Source organism: Amphiprion ocellaris, chromosome 4, assembly GCF_022539595.1.
Source record: "Amphiprion ocellaris isolate individual 3 ecotype Okinawa chromosome 4, ASM2253959v1, whole genome shotgun sequence".
NCBI lineage: Eukaryota > Metazoa > Chordata > Actinopteri > Pomacentridae > Amphiprion > Amphiprion ocellaris.
The window spans coordinates 19024699-19048436 of NC_072769.1; the positions used below are offsets into that span (position 1 = coordinate 19024699).

At 38.2% G+C, this 23738-nt stretch overlaps 2 protein-coding genes across 6 annotated transcripts; one reads left to right on the top strand and one right to left on the bottom strand.

Annotated features, from left to right (window-relative positions):
- The first annotated feature begins 226 nt into the window (after positions 1-226).
- On the top strand, positions 227-8756 carry cldnd1b (claudin domain containing 1b). The gene is made up of 5 exons (XM_023268077.3): positions 227-342; positions 1476-2037; positions 2780-2887; positions 3225-3362; positions 7261-8756. The coding sequence occupies exons 2-5, from the start codon at positions 1752-1754 to the stop codon at positions 7479-7481; spliced, it is 753 nt and encodes a 250-aa protein (XP_023123845.1). The 5' UTR covers positions 227-342; positions 1476-1751; the 3' UTR covers positions 7482-8756.
- Positions 8757-9508: 752 nt separating this feature from the next.
- On the bottom strand, positions 9509-17697 carry LOC111567147 (N-acyl-aromatic-L-amino acid amidohydrolase (carboxylate-forming) B-like). 5 transcript variants are annotated; one of them, XM_023268078.3, is made up of 8 exons: positions 17556-17697; positions 17360-17461; positions 13045-13271; positions 12734-12926; positions 11513-11606; positions 11318-11425; positions 10968-11080; positions 9509-10830 (listed from the first exon to the last, which is right to left on the bottom strand). In XM_023268078.3, the coding sequence occupies exons 3-8, from the start codon at positions 13269-13271 to the stop codon at positions 10636-10638; spliced, it is 930 nt and encodes a 309-aa protein (XP_023123846.1). In that variant the 5' UTR covers positions 17360-17461; positions 17556-17697; the 3' UTR covers positions 9509-10635. The 5 variants fall into 5 exon arrangements, with proteins under 5 accessions (XP_023123846.1, XP_054866039.1, XP_023123848.1 ...); XM_055010064.1 differs by having other exon boundaries at positions 17360-17415; positions 17572-17671; XM_023268080.3 differs by having other exon boundaries at positions 17360-17415; positions 17556-17644.
- Positions 17698-23738: the final 6041 nt, after the last annotated feature.

Below are 23738 nucleotides of genomic sequence, written 5' to 3' on the forward strand. Positions count from 1 at the left end.
GCCATTAAAGCCGATTCTAATTTGCAACAAGCTGATATTTACTGATGCTGTTTTTTTCGGCTGGATGTCAATAGAAAAAAAATCTGGATATGAATATAAATTCGAAAAACAATTCTGGAAATTGTTACTTGCAACCAGATTTTCTTAGATGCTTGGGGAGTTTGCGTTTCGTCAAATACTGCAGCAGAAGGTGGCGGTAATGCGCTGGTCGCGTTGGTACCACCGAAGAAGAAATAAGGCGGAAGAAAACTTAGTAGCGTAGAAGAAGATGGCGGAGGCCTACTGGGAGCTAAGCGAGCACAGAAGATAAGGCTAATTAACAAAGCATTTTTCAGCAATGAGGTAAAACATATACTCAGACGAAATATTTAAAGTGTATCTGTCCATAAAATACCTCCATAATGAAGCAGGTTGCCCTAACTAGCTTTATTTAGCGTTAGCTAGCTGGTACAATGCTACCTTCCTACATGGCTAAGGAAGCTTCCTTTGTCACTCTTAGCTGTTTGAAACAGATTTAACAGCCCTAATGAACTCACCACACCTTATAATTGTCATTTTAAGCTTACAGGCGGCACATTGTCTGTCATAAACTGATGGCACCTTTCTTGTTAAAGCTGTATTACCAGTTTGTATTAGTCTGCGGTGCTTTTCTGGTTTTAACAGTCATAACATGTAAATACTCATAACTTTGTGTCTGTGGCGACAGATATTAAGTTTGTCATTGTGAAACTTCAACGTTTTTAGTAACCATCTGATCGTGCCAAAAAAGAAATTGTTTGTAATGTAATCAAGCCTGACATTTATCATGATTATAGGCAGTACTATAGTGAGGTTTCCAATGTTTCATCAAAGCTTCATCTGTTCAGTATTTATTTAAATTTACTTAACCAGGAAGTCCCATTGAGATTAGAAATCTCTTTTACAAGGGAGACTTGGCCAAGGTTGCAGCCATACAAAATTTTAAAGTGATATAAAACAGATACATGATACACAAGTAAACAATATGTGAAAGTGTGTCTAGTATCATTGTTTAGACTGTAGTGAACATGATTTGAAGATGGCTTTTATATATATAAAAAAAAACAAAGACATGATCTGTTTTGCCATTATCTCATTGTTTATAATATTTGAAATATACCTGCTTTAATGAATTCAAGTCATTTTGATATGTAAAGAACATTTCAATCACAATGTATGCCCTGCAGTCACCTTCTGGCAAGTGAAAAACTGCATTATATGAGTTGCACTGATTCCACAAAACTAAGTTCACAGGTAAAAACAACTGGATTAGGTCTAATCTAGGGCACAAAGCAGGCAAAACAAGGGAGAGGCATAGGGATGATTGCTTTCTTGGGTGGTAATCAGTTTTTGGCAGATGAACACTTTTTGTCACCACACAGGTTTCATCACTCAACTCTTCACAGACATACAGCTAAGCTAAAATTAACTTGCGTCTATCTTTTATTCCTCTGCAGGTTATGAACGTCTCTGTGTTTGGGACAGCACTTGCAATGCAGCAACATGTCAGAATGAAATACAGTGCTCGGATACAGTGACACTGCCAACTGAAAATAATTCACAGACATGCCGTGGTGCCAAAACAACAAGTGGAAATATCATTTTTAATCAGCTCAGGCTTTTTCACGCCAGGAGTCAAAGCCTAAACTTGTCAGGGTTTTTTTTCCTTTTCAAGTCAAACAAAGTTTTCTGTTGGTAAATACATTTTTAAGCCAGCCGTCTTCACTGAGACCATGGTGGATAATCGTTATGCCACAGCTCTGGTGATCGGCTCGGTGCTGAGCCTGCTGGCCACAGTGTACCTCTCCGTGGCCGTAGGAACTCAACACTGGTACCAGTACAGCAGTCCACCGGTCAAACATAAGGCCAGCAACGCCACCGAGCTCAAAGGGGAGTTTATCAATGGCGACTTCGATGAGATGAAATACAGCGGCGCCATGTTCCGCCTCAACGGCACTCTGGGATTGTGGTGGAGGTGCATCATGGTGCCCGGTCAGTCCCACTGGTACGACGCACCAGGTATTACTCCCTGTACATGGTGGTACAGCTGGGCAGCTTTATAGTAAATGTTCTGTCAAGTGATGAATGGCCAAAGTGCTTTGTTTGAAGTAAATTTTGATCATCCAGGATCACAAATAGAAGGCACTGACTTGAGATTTTAGTTTAAGTTAACATTGGAGCATTGAAGTTTGAGCTTTGAGCTGAATTAAGTGTCAGAAACTCACAAAACAGTTTTATTTTTAACCAGAATTAGATTTCTTGGGAAGAACTAAAATACAAATTGGGAACATTAAGGTCATGACTGAGTGCTTCACATTGGGATGGATAAAATCTGTCACTGTAATACAGGATGGCTTTGTTGAAAGATTAAATTCATCTGCTATCTTTCACGTCCACTGAGAAGTGCCAGTTCAACACTTTCTTCTTTTGGCAAAGCCATTTTTAATCTGTGGAGGCAAAGAAATTGTCGTTAATAAGATTTCTTATGTGTCTAGACTTTAGGGAAACCCTGTAGAGTGTATTGATTGTAGTAAATTTTAAAATTAAGCTAACTGAGGATTGTGTAAATCAAACATTCCTGTAAATTAGTCCTGCTCATTTCCTGCTTTACTTCTAGATATTTAAAATAAATGCTTGCTTTTGTTTTTAAAATACTTATAGTGTTTTGTCATATTACCCAGCCCTACATCACATTCTATATGTTGTATTTTATATTGATATAATGAACAGTTACGTTTGTGCACTCGGACTTTGATTTTAGACCCCAAGTTGGAGACCTGGTGTGTGAGCTTCACGCTTCCTCAGCAGTTCACCTCAAAGTACAGACACTCTGAAGACAACAACGAAGAAGAAGACCTGCTCAGAACATGTGAGTCTATCCTTTTCCTCCATCTGTCTGGATATAACTTGATGTTGTGTTTCTTTAAATACTAATAAAATAGATATTTTTTTCCTCTGTAAGTTGTTTTCAATGCATACATACAACTTTTTCTAAGCCTAAGGTTTGTAATTTTTAGGCAAGCATGTCAATCGTGTTCTGAATCTCTTTGCACCATTAAATTGTCTTCATCTTAAATTATATAGAGTTTGTTTCCATCTTTCTCAGTTAAGCTCCTGCTGCTGTCTTTACATGCACATCAGTGAGTATTAGATAATGTGGATGCCCAAGTTAAGGCTTTATCCTGTAATCATTGTCTTTGATGCAGACTTGTGGAGGTGCCAGTTTCTCCTGCCCTTGGTGTCACTGGCGCTGGTGTTCCTCAGCGTCCATGTTGGGGTCTGTGCCTGCCTCTGCCGCACATTCACCCCGATCCTGGGTGTGGGAGTGCTCCATCTGCTCGCAGGTGAGAGATTTGTGTGCATATTCCCCCGTTTCAAACCACGAACAGCAATAACAAACTGTGTGGAATCTGTAATGTCTTGCATGGGTTTCTAAAGATGTTCCAGTGCTGATGCAAAGACTCAACAGACAGGTTAAAATTACAATGATTTATTTACAAGGATAACTCACAATACAGACTATTTCTCTTTAGCCAAAATGGCTAAAGAGAAATAACCCAGGATATGCTAGAAATACTAAGGCTATACAAAAAGCGTGAGGCTACGGATGCTGACACAGCTACAGACACTAGGCTAACTCCTGGAAGAAAATACCAAAAACTACAGATGCCTTTAACAGCTGCAAAGCAAGAGCTAGTACTTACGGGTTACGCTACACAATGCCAAACAGCTGTAAGAACAAACCTAGAAAATGCTATACAACAGCTATACAAAAATGGGGTGCAGAGATTGAGCAGAGAACTTGGGTCTAATGCTTACTGTCATTTCATCAGATGCATAAATGAGATGCACAACATTGATACAGGCTAAATGAAGCAATGCATACAAACATCAACGTTCAGGATGAATTATCAGTCAAACAGACACCCTTGCAAACGTACGGATTCGAGGCGTGAGAGGCAGCTGCAACAGCGCTCTACTTGCCTTGAAATGTATCCAGTTGGTTGTCAACTTTTTTCAAAAAATGTATATGTAATTCAATCTTTTGCAGTTGTTTAAAGCCTGTTGCATTCTCCTATTTGGCACAGTGACTGTAAGAAAGTCTTTCTGGATTGGGTAGTGACATAATCTCACATGTACATTATATTGTCGGTCAAGACACCACTGCTGAGTGGGATTTACACAGAAAGCTGCTAACGTAGTTGTTTGTGTGTCAGACATTCATAGCTGAAGTGTCAAAATGAGCAATGTCTGAAATACAGTCCTCCAACATCTCACTGATGTCAAAATTGCAAAGACTCCATCTTGCAGTGAATATAGTTGTTCACAGCAGTTATGAACACTTTCATTTCCCACCGTGATTAGACAGCGTGTCGTGCGACTTAGTTGATTTTGAATGTACCCTAACACGTGTTCAGCTGCTGATGATTGAACTTCAGAACTACAGCCTGGTGCGTAACAGGCAGAGATGCTTGTGCTCTCTACTTGTGAGGTGAGTTTTAATTCTGTAACAAAATGTCAAACTGTCGTATTTATTTGATTGTGTTGCATTTTGCCGTTATTTGACAGTTGAAAATGTAGAGATGTCAGGGATGTTGCAGTTTAGGGGGATGTGTTTCAACCACAATACACTGGAGCAGAGATATCCAGATCACTTCCTGTCGGAGCTCAGTTCCAGCTCCTTCAGTTTTCCAACGTTATACACCTCTAGAAATCTGCTTTCAGGCTACCTCTTATGCTGAACGTAGAGCGTCGCCTTCTTTTCTTTTACTTCATTAATTAGCTGTAGCGTCACACAGCAGCAGGATCCGAAGTGTTTTCACACTGGGAGAGGAGCTGTGTGTCATTTACACAGCAGCAGCAACTTCATTAATTACTCTGACCTGCTATTGTGATCTGACATGACCTTGTAACCTAGATGCTTTTCATGAAGGGAACAGCTGAGCTATTGTACACAAATTCATGGCAATTCAAGTACAAATGTAGTTTTGTCTGAAGAATTACTCTTTTTTTGCATATCAGGTGAATTATTACAGAGAGATTTATAGGACTTTTTTCAGTTTTACTGCAGGCATGGAACTTGTCTGATAACTTAAGTCACTAAAAATAATTCAAAAGACAGTCATCCTAATAATGAAAGTTCCTCAGCCTGTAAGTTTCTGTAGATACTGCAGGGTATTTGGTTGTAGGCCTGTATATAACTAAATACATTACTTGCCATGTTTGTGCTCTTCACAGTGCACTGTGAAGGCCAGTTTTCTTCTTCAAATTCATCCAAATTTCAGAGAGCGAATAAATAAAATTATTTTAAAAATCGGAATCTCTGTGTCTGGCTAATTAGATGTAATTTGACACGTCTAGCTCAAACATTTCAGCAAAACCATGAAGGAACAGTGAAAGAAATTCAGTTTAGTTGGGTTTAAACTGAAACATAATACGTGGTTTCCACTGGAACTGCTCTCTAGAAGCAGCTTCTGTTTTACTGTCCTCACTGCACGCACCACAAATCCCAATATGACCCCTTTCCATAACCATTTGGCTGCTGGAATCCCTCATTAATCCTTTTTCTTTCTTTTTTTTTGTTACATTTTCTTCAGAAAATCCCTTTTACAACATTGTGACTCAGTGTTTCAACTTTAGCTGTAAAAGGAAAACATAAACTAGTAAATTCTTCTTTTAGTGAGATGATTTACACAGACCCTAATTCTTCTTGTACTGTCAGTTATTAAGCTATGGTATAAACCAGCGGTCTCCGAACTTCTTTGCACCACGGACTGGGTTCAAAAAAGACAATTTTCTACCGACCTGTCATCACACACATAACAAATAATCTTTTTTTAAAATCATTATTGTTTTAAAAAAAGCATCCTAAATTAATAAAATTACTTTTTATTGCTAAATATGTATTTACTTTTTCTTCTGTCTCAGCCTCTCCTTCTTTTCAAAGAAGCTTTCCGGAGACATGAGTTTTTTTATTCATTTTCTTTTAACGGCAGGGCATGAAAACTGACAGTGACGTGCAGTAAACGAGTACAGACAGAAGTGACAATCTGGTAGATTTTCAAAATAAAGCACCATGTAGACTCTGGCAGAAATAAAACAATAAACAAAACATTTTTATTCTTTCTGTGCAGCCCGGTACTGATACACAGCCCAGTGTTTGGGAACCGCTGATCTATACTGTTGTTTTACTCATTAAATATGTGCCTGTTGATGTGTGATGTTGTACTTGTACTCTCTTTCCCTTACACCAGGGGTGTCAAACATACGGCCCGCGGGCCAAGTCCGGCCCACCAGAGGGTCAAATCTGGCCCGCGGGGTGACTTGGCAAACTGTAAAAATTACAGAGATGTCATTAACTGCAATCATTCAATAAAAGTCACTGCTATTTTAAATTTTTCCACTGCACTGCAACAACTTTTATGTATATATTTTGTATAAATTTTGTCCATTTGTAAGTCAGGGGGATAAATTAACCTTCTTCCTTAATAGTTCCCATTTAGTTTGTATGGTGTGTGAGTTCAGGTAGTCAGGATTACTATACAGATGTATAAATGAATGTAAATTTAAAATCATTTGTAGATCTTGACAAGTTGTTTTGATCCTAACGTAAAATACTATATCGTTCAGGTCCAGATACCTGCGACTAAATGTTCTGTGCCTTTGTAGATGCACTGTGACCTGTAAGGTATGTGTAAATGATTAACTGAGGCATAATATTGTTGAAATAGCACTTAATTTTCTTAAGAAATTTCAGTTTATTCATAATGTTTTTCAAAAAGACGGTGCATTAAATGTGACCACTTTCAGAATGTACTTTTTTGCACTAAAACAAAGGGAAAAATTTGGAGTTGTTGTATGTATTGGTTATTATGTTGTGATTTCACAGGTCTGGCCCACTTGAGATCAAATTGGACTGTATGTGGCCCCTGAACTAAAATGAGTTTGACACCCCTGCTGCCTTAGATGTTAGACAGCACAGAAGTGTCATAATTTCTTGCGATGTTGGCAAAGGCCGTCTTCAGAATGCCTTTGCTTTGATGCCGTGTGTGAATGAAATCCCTGCTTGTAGTAAATACTGCATTTGCACTCCAAAGGAGACGTTTGGGATTTTCTCAGTGAGCTTTATACTTGGAGCCAGTTAGAAAAACCGCAGAAGCGTCAGCTGTTTGGAGCCAGCTGACCTACTACATGAGCTCATACAGACTGTCTTATCTCACTAGTCTGTCTTCTACTCATCAGGTCTGTGTTCTTTGGGCACCGTCTGCTGCTTCCTGGCTGGGGTGGATTTGCTCCACCAGTATTCCAGACCACCAGAAGGGGTAGAAGGCTCGTTGGGCTGGTCCCTCTACCTCGCCCTCATCTCCTTCCCTCTGCAGATGATGGCAGCTGCTTTGTTCCTTTGGGCGGCCAGAAGTCACCGTAAGAATTACACCCGCATGACCGCTTACAGGGTAGCATAAAACAGAGACTGCTCTGATGACAATATACTTTAAAACAACCTAAGACTTTCTAAAACATTATGTGTGGTTAAGAGAGGATGTAAATAGAGTGAAATGTGCTGGTGGTAACCTATCATGTCCTCTGTAAGAGTCTTTTATTTGATAAAACATGATTATGTACAGACCTACAGGCAGGAATACACTAAACAAATTTGCAGCTAATCCCCAGAAATACTCATAAATATGGGTTTAATAACTTTGAGTTGTGTTAATGCACCTTTGCTTTTCTTTTTTAAAAAAAATGTATATGTATCTTGCCCAAAGCATGTTCTTACGTAATGTATTCAACATCCAGCTGTCACAGGTGGTTTGTAATTTCTGGTGTTAACTGTGTTTCTGTGCAGTATTTTGTTGCCTTCTTTTTGGTTGCCACTGCTTCTAAAGCTGCTCACCACATTGCCCTTAACTCAGTTCTTGACTCTCAACATGCAGTCACAAATCTCAGACCTGGACTTATCCACGTCAAGGTAGCTTTCTCTCTTAAGTGCATGAAAAGTATTAATCATGCCTATTTTTCTTAAGTGTTTCATTTTGTTCTGCTTTTTTACATAATCTTAAATACCAAGCCTTTTTGCTTTGCATGCCTTTCAAGCTGACATTTCTGTCACCTGTGGTAATTGTTGATTTCAGTCTGTGGTATATGCTGATTAAATGTCATTAAATGTCACCCGCTAAAAAATGAAACCACTCATTGTCACCTGTATTTATACATCTAATATGTTATCATGAGATTAATTTGAATGTTAAACTGAATTGACCTGACGCCACAAACCTTACTACTGCCATTTTACGATTCTAATGGAGAGATGGAAAAGTTGTGGTTTTGCAGTCTGTTCTCCTTTCAGTTCCAGCAGTGACTGATTTGTTAAGCTTTGCATTATTTAAGCCTTTCAGATGTTTGCTGCTGACTCTGAACAAGTGAATCTGCTAAAGCCTCAAGTGCAAATCCTTGCGAATCTTTTGTGTTCACACTGAACAGTAGTGTGGAAGATACATGAATTTGCCACTTTTTAGTGTGAGCCAGATTCCAAAATTACTAATTTCTTAGTACAAAATACAAGTTGTGATGTTTTTGTATCACAATGTTTTGTTACACATTCGATGTGTATACACTGTGGCTTTTGTAAATGTTTTTATGCATTCTGAAGCACACTGTACTTGTTTGTGTTTTAATACATTTGACATTTGCAGACTGTTGGGGCAGTTTCCATAATAAAGTGAATTCACAAAGACAAAGTGCCTCTCATTTAGAATTATTTATCACAATTAATCTCTGTGTTTGCATATGGGACTCTTTCAAACACAAAAGAGCCTAAAATGAAGTTGCATTCAGACCTTATAGATTCTGTCTCTCATTTATCCGTCTGAGCAGAGACAGACAAAAAGATGTAATCTTTGATTTGTGACTTTTGAGACACTTTCCAGCTTTGTCTAATAATGGAGTCGATAGTGTTCCCACAGTTGCAGCTGTGTGCTGTGGTTCTTTCCTCCAAACACTTTGTGAGAGTGAGCAGAGCTGTCACAGCAAGATATTTTTTAGTCTGGACAAACAAGCTGCTTCTGTCAGCAGCAGACAGAAAGACGGTTATAAACACACTGCCTGTCCAAATAAAAAGTTGTCACTCTGAATTAACTAAACAAATAGGTAAGAGCCTTCCATTAGATAATTACTGCAGTGATGAATATGTTTCAGCTGCAACAACTTATTTAACTCTAGCTGATGCAGTGAGGAGCTTCTCATTTCTTAAACTACCATGTTGGAAGACATATCCTGTGGTCATGGAAAGGATGTTAATCTGTCTCAGAAGGGTCAAATTATTGGCCTGCATCAAGCAAAGAAAACAACTAAGGAGATTTCTGAAACTACTAAAATCAGGTTAATAACCGTCCAACACATTATTGAAACCTGAAGGATAGTGGTGAACCATCATCTTTGAGGAACAAATGTGGTCAGAACAAACTCTTAAATGATCATAGGAAATCAACAGTAGAACTCACAGCTATGTTTAATAGTGAAAATAAGAACAATTCCACATGCACAATGTGAAGGGAACTCAAAGAATTGGGACTAAACAGCTGTAGCTCTAAGAAAACCAGTGATCAGTGAGGCTAATCAGAAAAAAAAGCTTCAGTTTACTAGGTAGCATAAAGATTGGACTATGGAACAATGAAAGAAGGTCATGTGGTCTGATGAGTCCAGATTTACCCTGTTCCAAAGTGATGGGGGCATCAGGGTAAGAAGAGAGGAGGATGAAGTGATGCACTCATCATGTCTAGTGTCTACCAGCCTGTGGGGGTTTAGGGTTATAATCTGGGGGTGGTCAGAAATCTGCCTTTATTGAATAAATACAAAGTTTCCCTTCATTGTGGTTAATAATTAGTTTCATGTACCAATTTATTCGACCGTTTCATACTTCACAGTTGCATTCATCATATTAATATTTATATTAATTTGTTTTCTTTGTGTCTGTTGGCAATTTAAATTTCTTAGAGTGTATTGTAAAGACAAAATAATTCAAAGTGCACACAATCTGTTTTAAACATCTCCACCTTGTTTAGACCACAAGAAGAAGCCATTGCACAAACCCTTAACATGTTTAACAAAATAAATGCTTTTACTTATCTGCCTGAAGAACATTTCTTTCGACAGACAAATTGAACAGATCTGTTAGAAATTAGCTTTTTAAAAAACTTGTAAATGACACAACTTGAGGCAAAACACCATGTTTAATGTGATGAATCGATATTTAAAGTGATGTTGTGTAATGTGCATAATTGCCATCGTACAAAAAGTTCAGTCATGATCCGATCAAGCAAATTAATTCTAAAAAATACAGCGTGGGTGGAGAATTTACTCCAGAGCTTGAGCAGTATCACTGATTCAGGTACAAAAACAACTCCGGTGTTACAAACGAGCTTCGTTTTACACCTCACAGAGGCAGTAATGTTGCAAAATTTCTGAATTGCAATGCAGGAAGTACTCGTGCTGTTGTGATCTGCACCTATAAATATTTATTTATCACTGAGTTAGGATTGTGCATTTGCTTATTTGAGATGATTAGATCACACGTAATGTTAAGTGAGTATATTTTGGTCCTGATCTCTGACTATGTTCTCAGTCTTTCTTCATATGTATAGACGGGAGCTTAAAAGTGCGCTTCTGAGCTAAATGGAAGGCAATCTTCTTCTCATAGTAGGCACATTCATTCACAAAGAGAGGGTAGAGTTCTTCTCCCTCGTGCTTCACCGTCTCCCCCGTAAATGATAAGAAAATGGGGTCGCCTGGCTTGAGAAGCTTGAAGTCATTATCCTGGAGAAAAACAAACACGTAACAGTCTTCTAAGTAGAGTCCTCGCATGCTTGAATTCATGAATGTAAATGTTCAGATGATACCAGCTTATGAAGAATTGTTCAAGTGAAGGCTGTAAAGTGCATCTCGTACTGTACCTGCAGCTGAGGGTGTATGGCAGCACTTATTTCACCAGTCACTGGGTCCCGTGGGTAGTCGACACTTTTCACCACTGTGAATGCTTCCACTTCACCTGCCTCAAAGGTACTTCCTGTTGGGAGAAGATGGTGTGAGTGATGCCAGGCTTACTCAAGAAAAAAAAAGGTAGTGCTACTGGGGTCATTTAAGGGTCACGAGGAGGATAAAGTCAAGCAGATAGTTAAGGTTTCAGACATTTGCCTTCTAGATTTAGGCTGTTCCCTCCTTTGTACTGGACAAAAGTCAAAACCACATAAAACCAAAGCTAGCTCCATTAGAGGTCAATACATAGTCATTTATTTCTTCTTACCAGAATTGAATTCCTGAAGCCATGCTATGGTGTGATCCACTGCCTCCTTCACTATGTTGAAGATGTCTGCTCTGAGCACACCGTTGGGTTGAGGACCCACCTCTATTGCTGCAAAGAACAAGATCTGATCTGTTCACTTATTTAGAGAAGACAAATCTTCATTTACTCAGTTCACACAAAGACAGACACACTTACAGAAGCTATGCTTGCCCAACGAGTCCAAGGAATAGGCGTCAGAGAGAGGTATGTCCAGCTGCATTGCTCTCACAGGCACAGACGACATCTTATTCTGAAAACCAAACAGGTCGACTCATTACATTCACAGCTCACTTTAAGAGTTATATACTTAAATTCAAATGAGATTTGCCAGAATGTGATGGAGATTTCTTTGGATTCAGTTGAGAACATAATTACATAAATGGTGTACCAGCAACATACACTACTGTTCAAAAGTTTGGGGCCACTTAGAAATGTCCTCATCTTTGAAAGAAAAGCATTTTTTTTTTAACTTGATTGTAGTTGTAAAAAATATGCCTTTATTATTACTCTGCCAAGGAACGTGGCAGATTTATGTGACGATCGGCGTTGGTTTGTCTGTCTGTCTGTCTGTTTGCAACATTACTAAAAAACAGACTAACGATTTGGTTAAAATTTTCAGGGAAGGTCAGAAATGACACAAGGACTAAGTGATTAGATTTTGGCAATGATGCAGATTATAGTCTGGATCCATGGATTTGTTAAGGATTTCCGTATCATTGCTAGATAGCAGCTCGGCGTCACTGTAACCATGACAACAAGTGAACACTATGTCGACTGCCTGCTGACAATCACATGATTGAGATCCTACTGCAAATCGACCACTGTGGACTTATCGGGACTTATCCGTCCAAAAGGATACAAGGAACAATTGATTAAGTTGTGGGGTTGTTTCCGAGTCCCATCAATTCCCGCTGCCTGCTACATATTTAGGTCACGCAATTCAGTATCCATACAAAACATACACATGTGTAACACACGCCTGTGCTCAGTGCAAGGTCATTTTGTTTCTGGGTACATCTATATTAAATGTTACAGGTGGAGCTTATGTTGCCGTGATTTCTGATCACCAGTAACTAATAAACAAATGCTGCATTTCTAAAAAAAAAAAAAAATGCTGCATTTCTGACACCATGTGGGGAAATGAATAGCCCTGGTGAAGTACTGTGCTCTCTGAGTGCTTTTCTAGTTTTTTTATGCTACAAGTAAATAAAATAACATTTGCAGTAAAATTAAGTTGAAGATATGCATTATGAGACCTCTACTAAATTGTATTCAAACTTTCCGGCAGCATTGTTGTTAATGTTGTTGCTGTTATTGCAAAAAGATATCACAAAATCAAATTTCCTCGCTATAAATCTGTGACCATGCAGCTCATACCTGTATGTATTTGAAAATTTGCAGAGGGAGATAGTCTGCAGTGTAAAAGATGAGGCACAGGCCCATGTTTGCTGTGGTGTTGTGGAGATCTATGAGCATATCCACGGCCTTTTCGCTTCCTTTGGGTCCTAGCTGAGCATTCAGCTCCTGAGCTCGCCTCACTTCATAGGGTGTTGAATCTGTAATGGGAGAACTAGAAACCAGGAAATATAGTCAAGACTTTTTTTTATATACATAAATGATTTGATATTACATTGCAGACATCTCAAATGCACAAACTATAGGCCAAAGTATATTATTTTTCAGCTTACCTCAGCAATGCATCTGTAAAACAGCGGTTGAGATCAGTTTCTGTGTACCGTCTGCAAACATCCACAGCCCGTGGATTTGACAGAACGGTGCTTATAGAAACAGATCCAATTTTATCGACCTTATGTTTCTGCATTTCTCTCACCAGATACACCCCTGTCATCTCATTTCCATGTGTGCCGCCACAAATGGCAATGCTGGACTGTGGTGGGAAAGAGACCGACTCCATCTGTTGTCAGGAAAAAAAGACTGTTAGTGTTTTGCTTTTTGCTGTTTGTTGCGTAAATGTCCTTAAAAATCCAACTTTTGAGTAACACCAGCGCATTTTAAACCAGACAGAAGATGTCAGGTTCAGTCTCTGGTCAGAAACTGGAATGAAAAATCCAAAGGTCTTGCTGCGTGATATGACTAAGTCATTTGATTTAATAGGTGACCAACCCATTCAATGATTTCCCAGTAGGTTGGTTAATCTTTAGATAAACATTTTATGCAGATGAAATTACAGAGTTAGAAATCAAGCACTAATGAAACAGCTTTTCCATTAATTGTTTGAACATTGTTTTAAAGGACTGTGACAACATCCTGATAACAAACTGTTGTTCTCTGACAAATAGGATGCATGGTGCTTGGAAAAGTTTGAGCTTTTAGTAGTGCAACTCAAGAAGAACCCAGATAACAGCTATCCTGACCTTTATTGTCTGTTGGCCAGTTGGAGTCATAAAACCATTGTTTCTTACGGGTGGAAAAAATCATGATATAGGCTAATCACTTATAGGGTTCAAAAGTTTGTTTCTGGACAGTTGCTTTAGATTGATTTGTATGTGAGCCAAATGAGTGAGGAAAAGAAAGAACCAACCAAAAAGACTTTAACCCTCATGTTGTTCTCATTTATGGGCATCAAAAAAAAATATTGTTTCCTTGTCTGAAAAAAATCCAAAAATTCAGCAAAAAAAAATCCCCAAATTTCTGAAAATTTGCAAAACCTTCAGGAAGAAAATTCCAATAATTCCTTAAAAGTTTCCCTTAAAAGTTTTATTTTTTTTAAAAAAGCCCACAAATTTGGCAAGAAAATTCTTGGAAATATTTTCAAAAAATGAGTGAAAATCTTCCAAAAAATCCTAAAAATATAAAAAAAAAAAGTGATTACATATATATCAGTAAAACTTCTAATATTTTCTTTAAGAACATTCAAAAAAAATCTACCAAAATCCAGCGAAATTCACTGGATTTTTGGTAGTTTTTTTGTGAATGTTCTTAAGAAACATTTTTACCTTTCTTTTTTTCCACCAAAAAATGTTCAAAGATTTCCCAAAAATGTTGAAAATGTGGACATCAAAAGTTTTACTGTGAAAATATATATTTTTCCCCACATTTTCAAACTTTAAAACAGGTCAATTTTGACCCGCAGGACAGCACAAGTGTTAAGCTGCTGCACAATACTGCCTTGTTAATTAATTCTACACAGCTTTTCCCAACCTTACTGTGACTCAGTGGCGTTTATAGTGAATCACTTCCAGATCTGAATGGTTATATAAGACCACAAAATGTTCAAATATAGTGAAAAAATCGACTTGCAATACAAGTACACATCAATCCGTTGTGTTTTTAGAATAGAATAGAATAGAATAGAAATATGTCATTAATGCCTGAGGTGAAATTTGGTTGTTACAGCAGAAACAGTAAAGTCACCACCATCTTAAATACAGATAAATAAGCAAAAATATGCAGTAAGTAAAATAAACAATAAGAAAAATATAAAATGCAAAATGCACAATAAGTGTAATATACACTCAAAGTAAAAATGTTCTATGTGAAATAAGAATGTACAAATGTTTTTCAAATCAAACCCATCAAATTTCCTGTTCTGCATATCAGCTATTCATAAATTATCTCTAAACAATTACATTTTTTTCACAAATACAGGTAAATAAAAACATAAATTTGTTAAATTTTGTCTCACCTTGGGAAAACTACTAGATCAGCCCCAAAAGCTGCCAGTGTGTCAGAGTTCCTGTTGGAATCTGTTTAATACTGACAGCACCGTTTACTTTTATACCTTTGAGAGACAAGTTAACAGCTAACTTAACCTACAGAAAAGGTGAGTTAAAGTGCCAGCGAGGACAGGTCAACACAGCCGCTCGTTTATGGTCAACTTGGGTAACAGAAGCTTAGTTATTAGCACAGTTTGCTCTAGTTTACACTTTTTAAAACGTGAATGTGACACATTCCTGAATTGGAGGACATTTGGGCTTCAGAATTTCTGAAAACTAGACCTTCTTTTTTACTGTTTTACTGTTTTTTACTGATTCACTGTTTTCTTCTTCTACCAGCTAAAAAGGTTATGTTAACAGGGTTGCACGCATGTTGTGGCTGATAATGTTATGAAAATATGAAAAATAGAAGAGAGGATATAGCTTTGTTCTAAAAATTCTTTTGGAAAACTGTTTGAAGATGTTATTTCCAGCGTTTCATGTGATTCACTGTTTTCTTCCTCTTCTACCAGCTATAAAGGTTATGCTAACAGGGTTGTTGTGGGACACATGTTTCTAGGCATAACAATTATTATTAACAATATTATGTTGATGAAAAAAATTTTCCCACAATTACAAGGGACATCATTGAAAAAAATAATATATAAAAAAATGGAGATTTGTAGATGGATTATTTGAAATTTGATGGGTGGAACATAAGATGTCCTCCAATTCTGGAACGACCCATAACTTTTTTTTACTACTTTGTTATGGTATATGATTTTGTTGTGACTAGCATCAAGCACCAAGGTCTGATAGCACTAAGACCGTGAGACTACTCGGCTGTATTCATGAGAACGGCGAAGCTGTGCTGTGTGAAGGGCAGATACTATTATAAATTTGCATTTGTTGTTTGAACCTTGGTCGGACCTCTGAACACAAGCCTGGTGTCAGAGCTCTGACCTTCAGCTGAAATATTCACTCTGCATTACTCTTTTTTATTATTCATTGTTTCTCTTTTCATTCTTGAATAAATGACAAACAAGACAAATGCTGACATTTTGCTACGGCTCATCCAGATTTCCACAACATCAGTGTCTTTGTTTCTTCTCACAATAGACTATTGCTTTGTTGTGTCTTAAAAATGCAGAAGTACAAGACAGAATTTTACTGTCAATACTCTGTTTAGTGGGAGCTAAAGTGGACAAAAGCCAGAATTAAATGATCTCTTTGTAGTTTCAATCAGCAACAAGACAGCAAAGTTTTAAGAAGACGTTAGGGCCATAAAGCAGCCTTGTCAATCACCCTGACTGCTCACAAAGGTCACTACTAGAAACCACGGGAGATCATACATCTGCAGCTGGAGGCGTCACCTCAGTGGGGGAAACTCGGTCACTGTCCTCATTTAACTCCTCGTTTAAACAACTGCATGTAAAGGAGTGAAGTTTTTATATTTAAACTTGTGTGTGGGGTTGTATCTCTCAGTACAGTTGCAAATACTTACATTTTTAAGTGTGAGCACTCTATAAAGTTACGCCTATGCTTGATATCATTAAGAAGACATAAATTCAGTTGCTCTGCCACACCATTCATTTTGTTCCTTATAAACGCTGATATGATGCCAAGTAAACAACTGCATCAGCATTTTACAGTAACAGCACTATAAACTATCATCTCCTGCACATTGTCTGCACTGTAACACTTTTAATCCTCCCATTTACTGTTCATTGGCATGAAGGCTGATGTAAAAACAGATAATGTGTCTTCAAAATAGAAAATTGGTGACACATGTTGCTCATTTACATACAATTCAATGTCCTTATCTGTTTACAACTTCATTATAGTGTGTCATAATGATTTTTCAGAGTTTACATACTGCTTGTAAATGTTAAATACCTCAAATGTGCACTGAAGCGTCTACTGTAAGCTCTGCACTTCTTATAACCTGATGCTGACAATGTGTATGAACTCTTTAATTTTGTGTGATTTCATTTTTCTACACATTTCTCTCACATTCATTACAACAACAGTAATCAAAGAGAAACACAAAATGCTAAAGCGTTGTGTCTTTATCAAGATGTGCCTGGAAACTGGTACATTGTGCAGAGAAAATCAAATTTGTGGGTGCATTTGAGAGAAAATTGGCTGCAAAACTGTTTTAAAGACTCCCTCGGGTCCAGCAGGCTGCCTCTGCTGAAGCGGTCTGTTAATGCCTTTCACTGGAGCAAAGAGCTCAGTTCAAGTTACATGATTGCAAATAGAAAAACACTGACATGACATTCAATTCAATCAATAAAATATCCATTAAATATATGCAAGAAACAGTGTTAAAGACTGCATGTCTTACCGCTTTGTCACGCTGCAGCCCTGCTTGGCATTCACTGGCCTGCAGCAACCTTTGAACTTAGAAGGGAAGTCATATCAGGGCAGTAATGCGGTGTTTCATAACCTGCAGGCGAAGCACTTTAAGCACTCAGATAGTTGCCAGAACCATTAACCATTTACATGCACAGAACTTAATAAATGCAAGTAGAAACCCGTACATGTACAGATACAGACTGTTCCGATTCACAGCTGGCCGTCCTGCCACCTCCTGCTTTTTCCTCCTTCCTGTGGCCCTCCTCTTTCTGTTTCTTCGGCTCATATTTCAAGCAGTTAAACATTGTATGATGTAACAGGAACTTGCTCTTCTCTGCTATTTGCTACAGATCCAGCAGGAGCCGCTCTTCGTTTTCTGTGGCCTGCAACTTTGAGGTGCTGAACCAACAACAACAACAGTAAATGGTGTGTTCGTGACGCTTTGCTGAGCAAAGAAGCTAGAAAGTCTGCAGGTATATTGGATTGTTGCTTAATAGCAGCTGCATTGAAGCTCTAAAAAACACCTAAATGTTATACAAAAAAATACATACAGTACAAATAGTAGAGAAAAGCAATATGAAGTTACCAGAGAACAGATCATAATTAATAAAAATGGTCAATGTGTTAATTATAGATTCATTTAGGCTGAAGTAGATTTAATGTTTTGATGGCTAAAAACAGAATCACACCTTTTATTGACATGTACACTACTGATCAAAAATTGTCGAACGCCCCAATTTCTCAGTTTTTTATTTAAATTCAAGTAGTTCGAGTCCAATGAATAGCTTGAAATGGTACAAAGGTAAGTGATGAACTGCCAGAGCTTAAAAAAAGGTAAGGTTACCCAAAACTGAAAAATATAGTACAATTCAGAATTATACAAAAAGGCCTTTTTCAGGGAACAAGAAATGGGTTAACAACTTAAAGCTGTTCTGCAGCAGTGGAGGTTGATCAAGCCTTGAAAGTTTGTGCTACCAAATCCTACAGGTGTCCCAACTTTTCTTGATTACTTACAACCCCCTCTGTCTGCATAAAAATAGTGTTGGAACACACCGTGACACCAAACCCTCCAGAGCATTATTTGAACAGTATTGTACTGCAGAAAGTAGTGTGTTGCTATAAAAATGGTGAGGAAAAGGCAATTAACAATAGAAAAGAGACAGACCATCATAACACTTACAAATGTAGGTCTGTCCTACAGAGAAATTAGAAAGTCAAGGTGTCAGTGAGTACAGTTTTCTTCACCATCAAAAGACACTCAGAAACTGGAGGAAACTCTCCAGACTCTCCAAACGTCTGGAAGATCCAAAGCCACAACAGAATCAGAAGACAAGTTTCTGAGAGTCAACAGCTTGGTGATAGGAGGCTCACAGGACAACAGCTTCAAGCAGAGCTTACTAGTGGTCATAGTAAGACATCTCAGTTTCAACTGTGAAAACTTGGAGTTGCAGGTTTGGCAGGTCAAGCTGCAGTGAGAAAGACATTGCTAAGACGTCAGAATAAGAAAAAGAGGCTTGTCTGGGCCATGAAACACCACCAATGGACTACTGAAGACTGGAAGAAGGTATTATGGACTGATGAATCAAAATTTGAAATCTTTGGTTCATCACGCAGGATTTTTGTACTCATTGAGTAGGAGAAAGGATGGTTCTTCAGTGTGTGACATTAACTGTCAAACATGGAGGAGGAAGTGTGATGGTCTGAGGCTGTTTTACTGGATCCAGGGTCAGTAACTTGTACAGAGTGAGAGGAACCCTGAACCAAAACATCTACCACAGCATTCTGCAGCACCATGCAGTACCCTCTGGTATGTTCCTAGTTGGTCAGGGATTCATCCTACAGCAAGATAATGACCCAAAACATAAGTCCAAGCTATGCCAGAACTACCTTAGAAAAAAAGAACAAGATGGTACATTTGAAAACATGGAGTGGCAGCACAGTCTCCAGACTTAAACCCCATGGAGCTGGTTTGGGATGAACTGGACAGAAGACTGAAAGCAAAGCAACCTACAAGTGTCACACACTGATGGGAACTTCTGCAACAAAGCTGGGAGGAACTTCCTGAAGAATATTGGATTTCCATTGTGGAAAGAATGCCATGAATGTGTTCAGCTGTTATATCTGCCAAAGGTGGCTACTTTGATGAGTCAAAAGTTTAGAATACATTTTGGTTTCTAAATTGATTTTTTTTTTTTTTTTTACTTCATTTGTTTATTGGTTCTATGCTTTCATTTCAGAGTGCAATGAGACATTAAAATGCATAATTTCCAATTCAAAAATTGGAAAAAATGGGGTGTTCTAAAACTTTTGACCTGTAGTGTATATATATTTATAGTATAAAAATGGACAAAATATTCAGTTAAAATGTTATAAATTCGAGAGTGAGATTTAATTTGTGATTTGATACAATCCAATCAAGTTGATTTGTCAAACAAATTTTAAAACAGAGAGCTATGTGTGTTAAAAGACAGTCAACAATAAAATGATGTGCAAAAATATAAGACCAGATAACAAATTCATTTGTGAAACAAATTAAATAAATATAAATGCAAGAAGATCAGATTCTAGAATAAAATAGAATAAGAATACTGAGATACTAAGACCACTAGTAAAACCAGAGACCATTGAAAACATGTACAACTAAAAATGTCACTGGAGGGGGAACACTGGATTGAAATAGGATGGCTGTTGCAAAGCTGCCAAGCTGCTACTGCAAAGGCACAGTCTCCTGATTCTGAAATATCCAGGTGCCAACTCATGCTTGGCTTTATGAGCTAATAAAGGAGCTTTATAATCAATGCTCCATTTAACAGGCTAGTACAGGGTGATGCTCTCCATTGTTTTGGTACTAGTAAGGAGGCATGCAGCAGCTGCAGATGAGATAGAGAGGACTGGCCAGTATCCAAGAACAGAGAGTTACAGTAATGTAGTTTTGAGGAAATTAATGCAGTAGTCACCGTTTTAGACAGAGGATGGATTTCAATTTGGTAATTGCCCTTAGAAAGTGACACCCTTTAATCTATTGGTCATATTTAAGCGCTGAGTCAAATATGATGCCAAGTGTCCTGACATGGACATCAAGGTTATGCTCGAGGTTTTTTTCCCTGTTGAAAGGGTGTTTTCCTTGCCACCGTCGCCTTTTGGCCTGCTCTGGGGGTTCAGGCATATGGGTTCTGTCAAGCGTCTTGAGACAATTTGACTGTAATTGGCGCTATATAAATAAAATTGAATTGAATTGAATTGAATTGAATTGAGCTGTCACACAAAACAATTCATTTATCATCTTTTACAACAGAATTAGTGTTTGTTGACATTAACCTGGCATTTAGTTTGGTTTCATCCATCCATCCATTATCTGTACACCGCTTAATCCTCGTTAGGGTCATGAAAGGGCTGGAGTCTATCCCAGCTGACTTAGGATGAAGGCAGGGGACACCTGGACAGGTCACCAGTCTATCACAGGGCTATACATAGAGACAAATAATCACACTCACATTCACACCTACGAACAATTTAGAGTTACCAGTTAACCTCAGCATGTTTTTGGAGTGTGGGAGGAAGCTGGAGAACCCGGAGAAACAAGCAAACTCCATGCAGAAAGATCCCAGGAAGGCTGGGACGCGAACCGGGGATCTTCTAGCTGCAAGGCCAAAGTGCTTAATTTGGTTTCATTTTTTACTATATTGCAACTCTTTTTGTTACTCCCCTTTTTTTGAGCTCAAGCGCTGTTGCTTTTGTACCTTCTTGGTTTGCAACCAAATAAATCAATGTCTAGTGTCTAGTCCATATTTTTTTTTATGTACCCTAGTACAATAATAATAATAAACACATTTTGGACTTTGCAACCTGTGCCACATGCAGCACCTTGTATACTCAGACTGTCAATTGAGAAAAACTCTCCCTATAGCACCTTTAGTAGAGACAGGAATATAACACACTTCAGTATACGTGTAGTGCCTTCATATGACTCTTTGTCACAGCAGTCCCTCTACACATCTGATTTCATTCTAGTCAACTTTTCTATCCTGGGAATCTACAAAATGTGAAACAGTGAATTACCTCACAACTATCGAGTCTTTCTGCTCCACACAACCCTTCCAGTCTGTGGTATTTCACTCTGTCGCTCTCTCTCAAGGGGAGCCCTAAGCTCCATTTAGACATGTAATCCTGTCGGATCCGTCACTTGATCATAAGCTGCTTCCTCTCACTCGTTCACTCAGTCGCTCATCCTCTCCTCCTCCTCTCTGCCAGTTCTGTTCAGTTCAGCTGATTTCATTATGCTTCTGCTGAAGCTTCACTGACATAAAAATCCTGAAAACTGTTCTGCCCCAGTGACAGCTGTAATGAACTAAACAGGTACAATTACTGCTGACTGAGGAGACTTTTCTTTTGAAACTCTAGACATCTGACTGTGAACTGATTATCATAAGGTGCAATGTTTTAAAGTGCAACCTTGTGAGTAGACGTGACATATTCATACAAATTCAACGGGTTTATGTATAACAGTATTACAAGCACAGTTACAAGTACATGCACACATTTTGCCCTCATGCTTTCAACCAGATGATGACAAAAAAAATCTTTTGGCCCAATAATAAATGATCAGTGTTCTTCCATTTAGAAGCTAATGGCTCACCAATTTATGTGGGTGTAACATAAGACATGCTTTCCTCATCTCTATATCATCATCTCTGTCTAGATATTTAATCTCTCATTCCCTGGAAATACAGATGTTGGGAAGGAGTTTAGTTTAGATTAATATGTTTATTTGTCAGGGATCATGTAGAAAAACCATTAATCTCACACTAAAAAGGGAGATGTATTGCAGAACATTTAGTAGATAAGACATTTTCATCTCCATCCTGGGGAGGTAGACACAAAACACTAACCCAAACAGTAGTACGAAATGTTCAAAATTAATTCTAAACCCAACATACATGCATATTTCCATCATTTCACTCAACACTGCGCCATATGTAATCATTTTAATAAGTTGCACAAATCTTTTAACAGGAAGAGCGCATCCACAAAACCCATAGACACACAGGAAAACTGACAAAAATCTTCAGTATTATTTCATGTTTCTTCTACCTCCATAGGTTTCTAGTTTGAGCCAAGTCCCTTATATAATGACTGACTGTATGGTGCTAATAGAAATCAGTGATGCATCAGTTTCAGTGCACTAATGGCATACTTAATAAAGATATCAAATTATCTCCAGCATCAGTCTGACAGACTGAGCCCAGTATCTTTACATATGACAGTACTTTAAAGCAACATGTAGAAGCTTATGGGATCACAGTGTTTTTCCTTGTATTTTTAGCATCATTTGTAAATCATGTGTTTGCGTCCCACAGGTCAGGTCCATATCGTTTTACTGCTACCACTAGTGAGCATAGTGTTAAACTGGTACTTTTACTTCAAGGTGATAGACTGGAGTAATTGGCATGTGCTGGATCTATTGTAGGGCTGCACAGTGACTTGGTGGTCAGCACTTTTGCCTTGCAGCTAGAAGATCCCCAGTTTACGTCCTGGCCTTCCCAGGATCTTTCTGCATGGCGTTTGCATGTTTTTCTGGGTTCTCCAGCTTCCTCCCACAGTCCAAAAACATGCTGAGGTTAATAGGTAACTCTAAATTATCTGAAGGTGTGAATGCAAGTGTGATAGTCCTGTGATAGACTGGCAACCTGTCCAGGGTGTCCCTGCCTTCACTCTAAGTCAGCTGGGATAGACTCCAGCTCCCCCGCGACCCTAATGAATAAAGATTAAGTGGTGCATAGATAGTGGATGGATGGATCTATCATCCCTCTCGTTTTCACTGCCCCTTTTTCGTCCATCTACCTTCCCTGTCCTGTGCACAAATTCACCACCCTGGTATAAAGTTGTGTTAATCAGTCTGAAGCATCTTTTATTTATTTTTTGCCTTTACAGAGCCAGGACTTTGCATGAATATTGGACCTGCACACACAGAACTGACAGCTTGTGGACCACGATGAAATTTTATCACAATCTGAGAAAAATTCTCCTTTATTAGGTTAAAATGTCTCCAGCTTTAAGTATCAGACCTTCTTTCCTAATCTTTACCTGCTACTTAGAGTGGCATCTTAGAAGGTATAGACGGTTTTTTCCACAAGTAACAATGATATTGTACACCTCAGCAACGTCTGCTGCTGGTGAGCTTACAGACAGATAGATAAATCATTCAACTGAACAGTATGAGACAGCAGAAGAGTTAGGACAAATGTCAGAACGAATAGAAATGGTTATTTCATAAGTGTAATTTTGGAAATTGTCATTGAATCATAATGTTTCCACTGGTAATTCTATGTACACTACTGTTCAAAAGTTTGGGGTCACTTAGAAATGTC

What these genes read in the sequence shown, in the direction of transcription:
- cldnd1b (XM_023268077.3), top strand. Translation starts at nt 1,752, where the DNA reads ATGGTGGATAATCGTTATGCCACAGCTCTGGTGATCGGCTCGGTGCTG. An exon ending in CCACTGGTACGACGCACCAG is followed by an intron (nt 2,038 to 2,779) that starts GTATTACTCCCT and finishes CTTTGATTTTAG; the next exon opens with ACCCCAAGTTGGAGACCTGG. An exon ending in AGAAGACCTGCTCAGAACAT is followed by an intron (nt 2,888 to 3,224) that starts GTGAGTCTATCC and finishes TCTTTGATGCAG; the next exon opens with ACTTGTGGAGGTGCCAGTTT.
- LOC111567147 (XM_055010064.1), bottom strand. Translation starts at nt 17,656, where the DNA reads ATGAGCCGAAGAAACAGAAAGAGGAGGGCCACAGGAAGGAGGAAAAAG. An exon ending in GTTGGGCAAGCATAGCTTCT is followed by an intron (nt 11,426 to 11,512) that starts GTAAGTGTGTCT and finishes TGTTCTTTGCAG; the next exon opens with CAATAGAGGTGGGTCCTCAA. An exon ending in CCATACACCCTCAGCTGCAG is followed by an intron (nt 10,831 to 10,967) that starts GTACAGTACGAG and finishes GTTTTTCTCCAG; the next exon opens with GATAATGACTTCAAGCTTCT.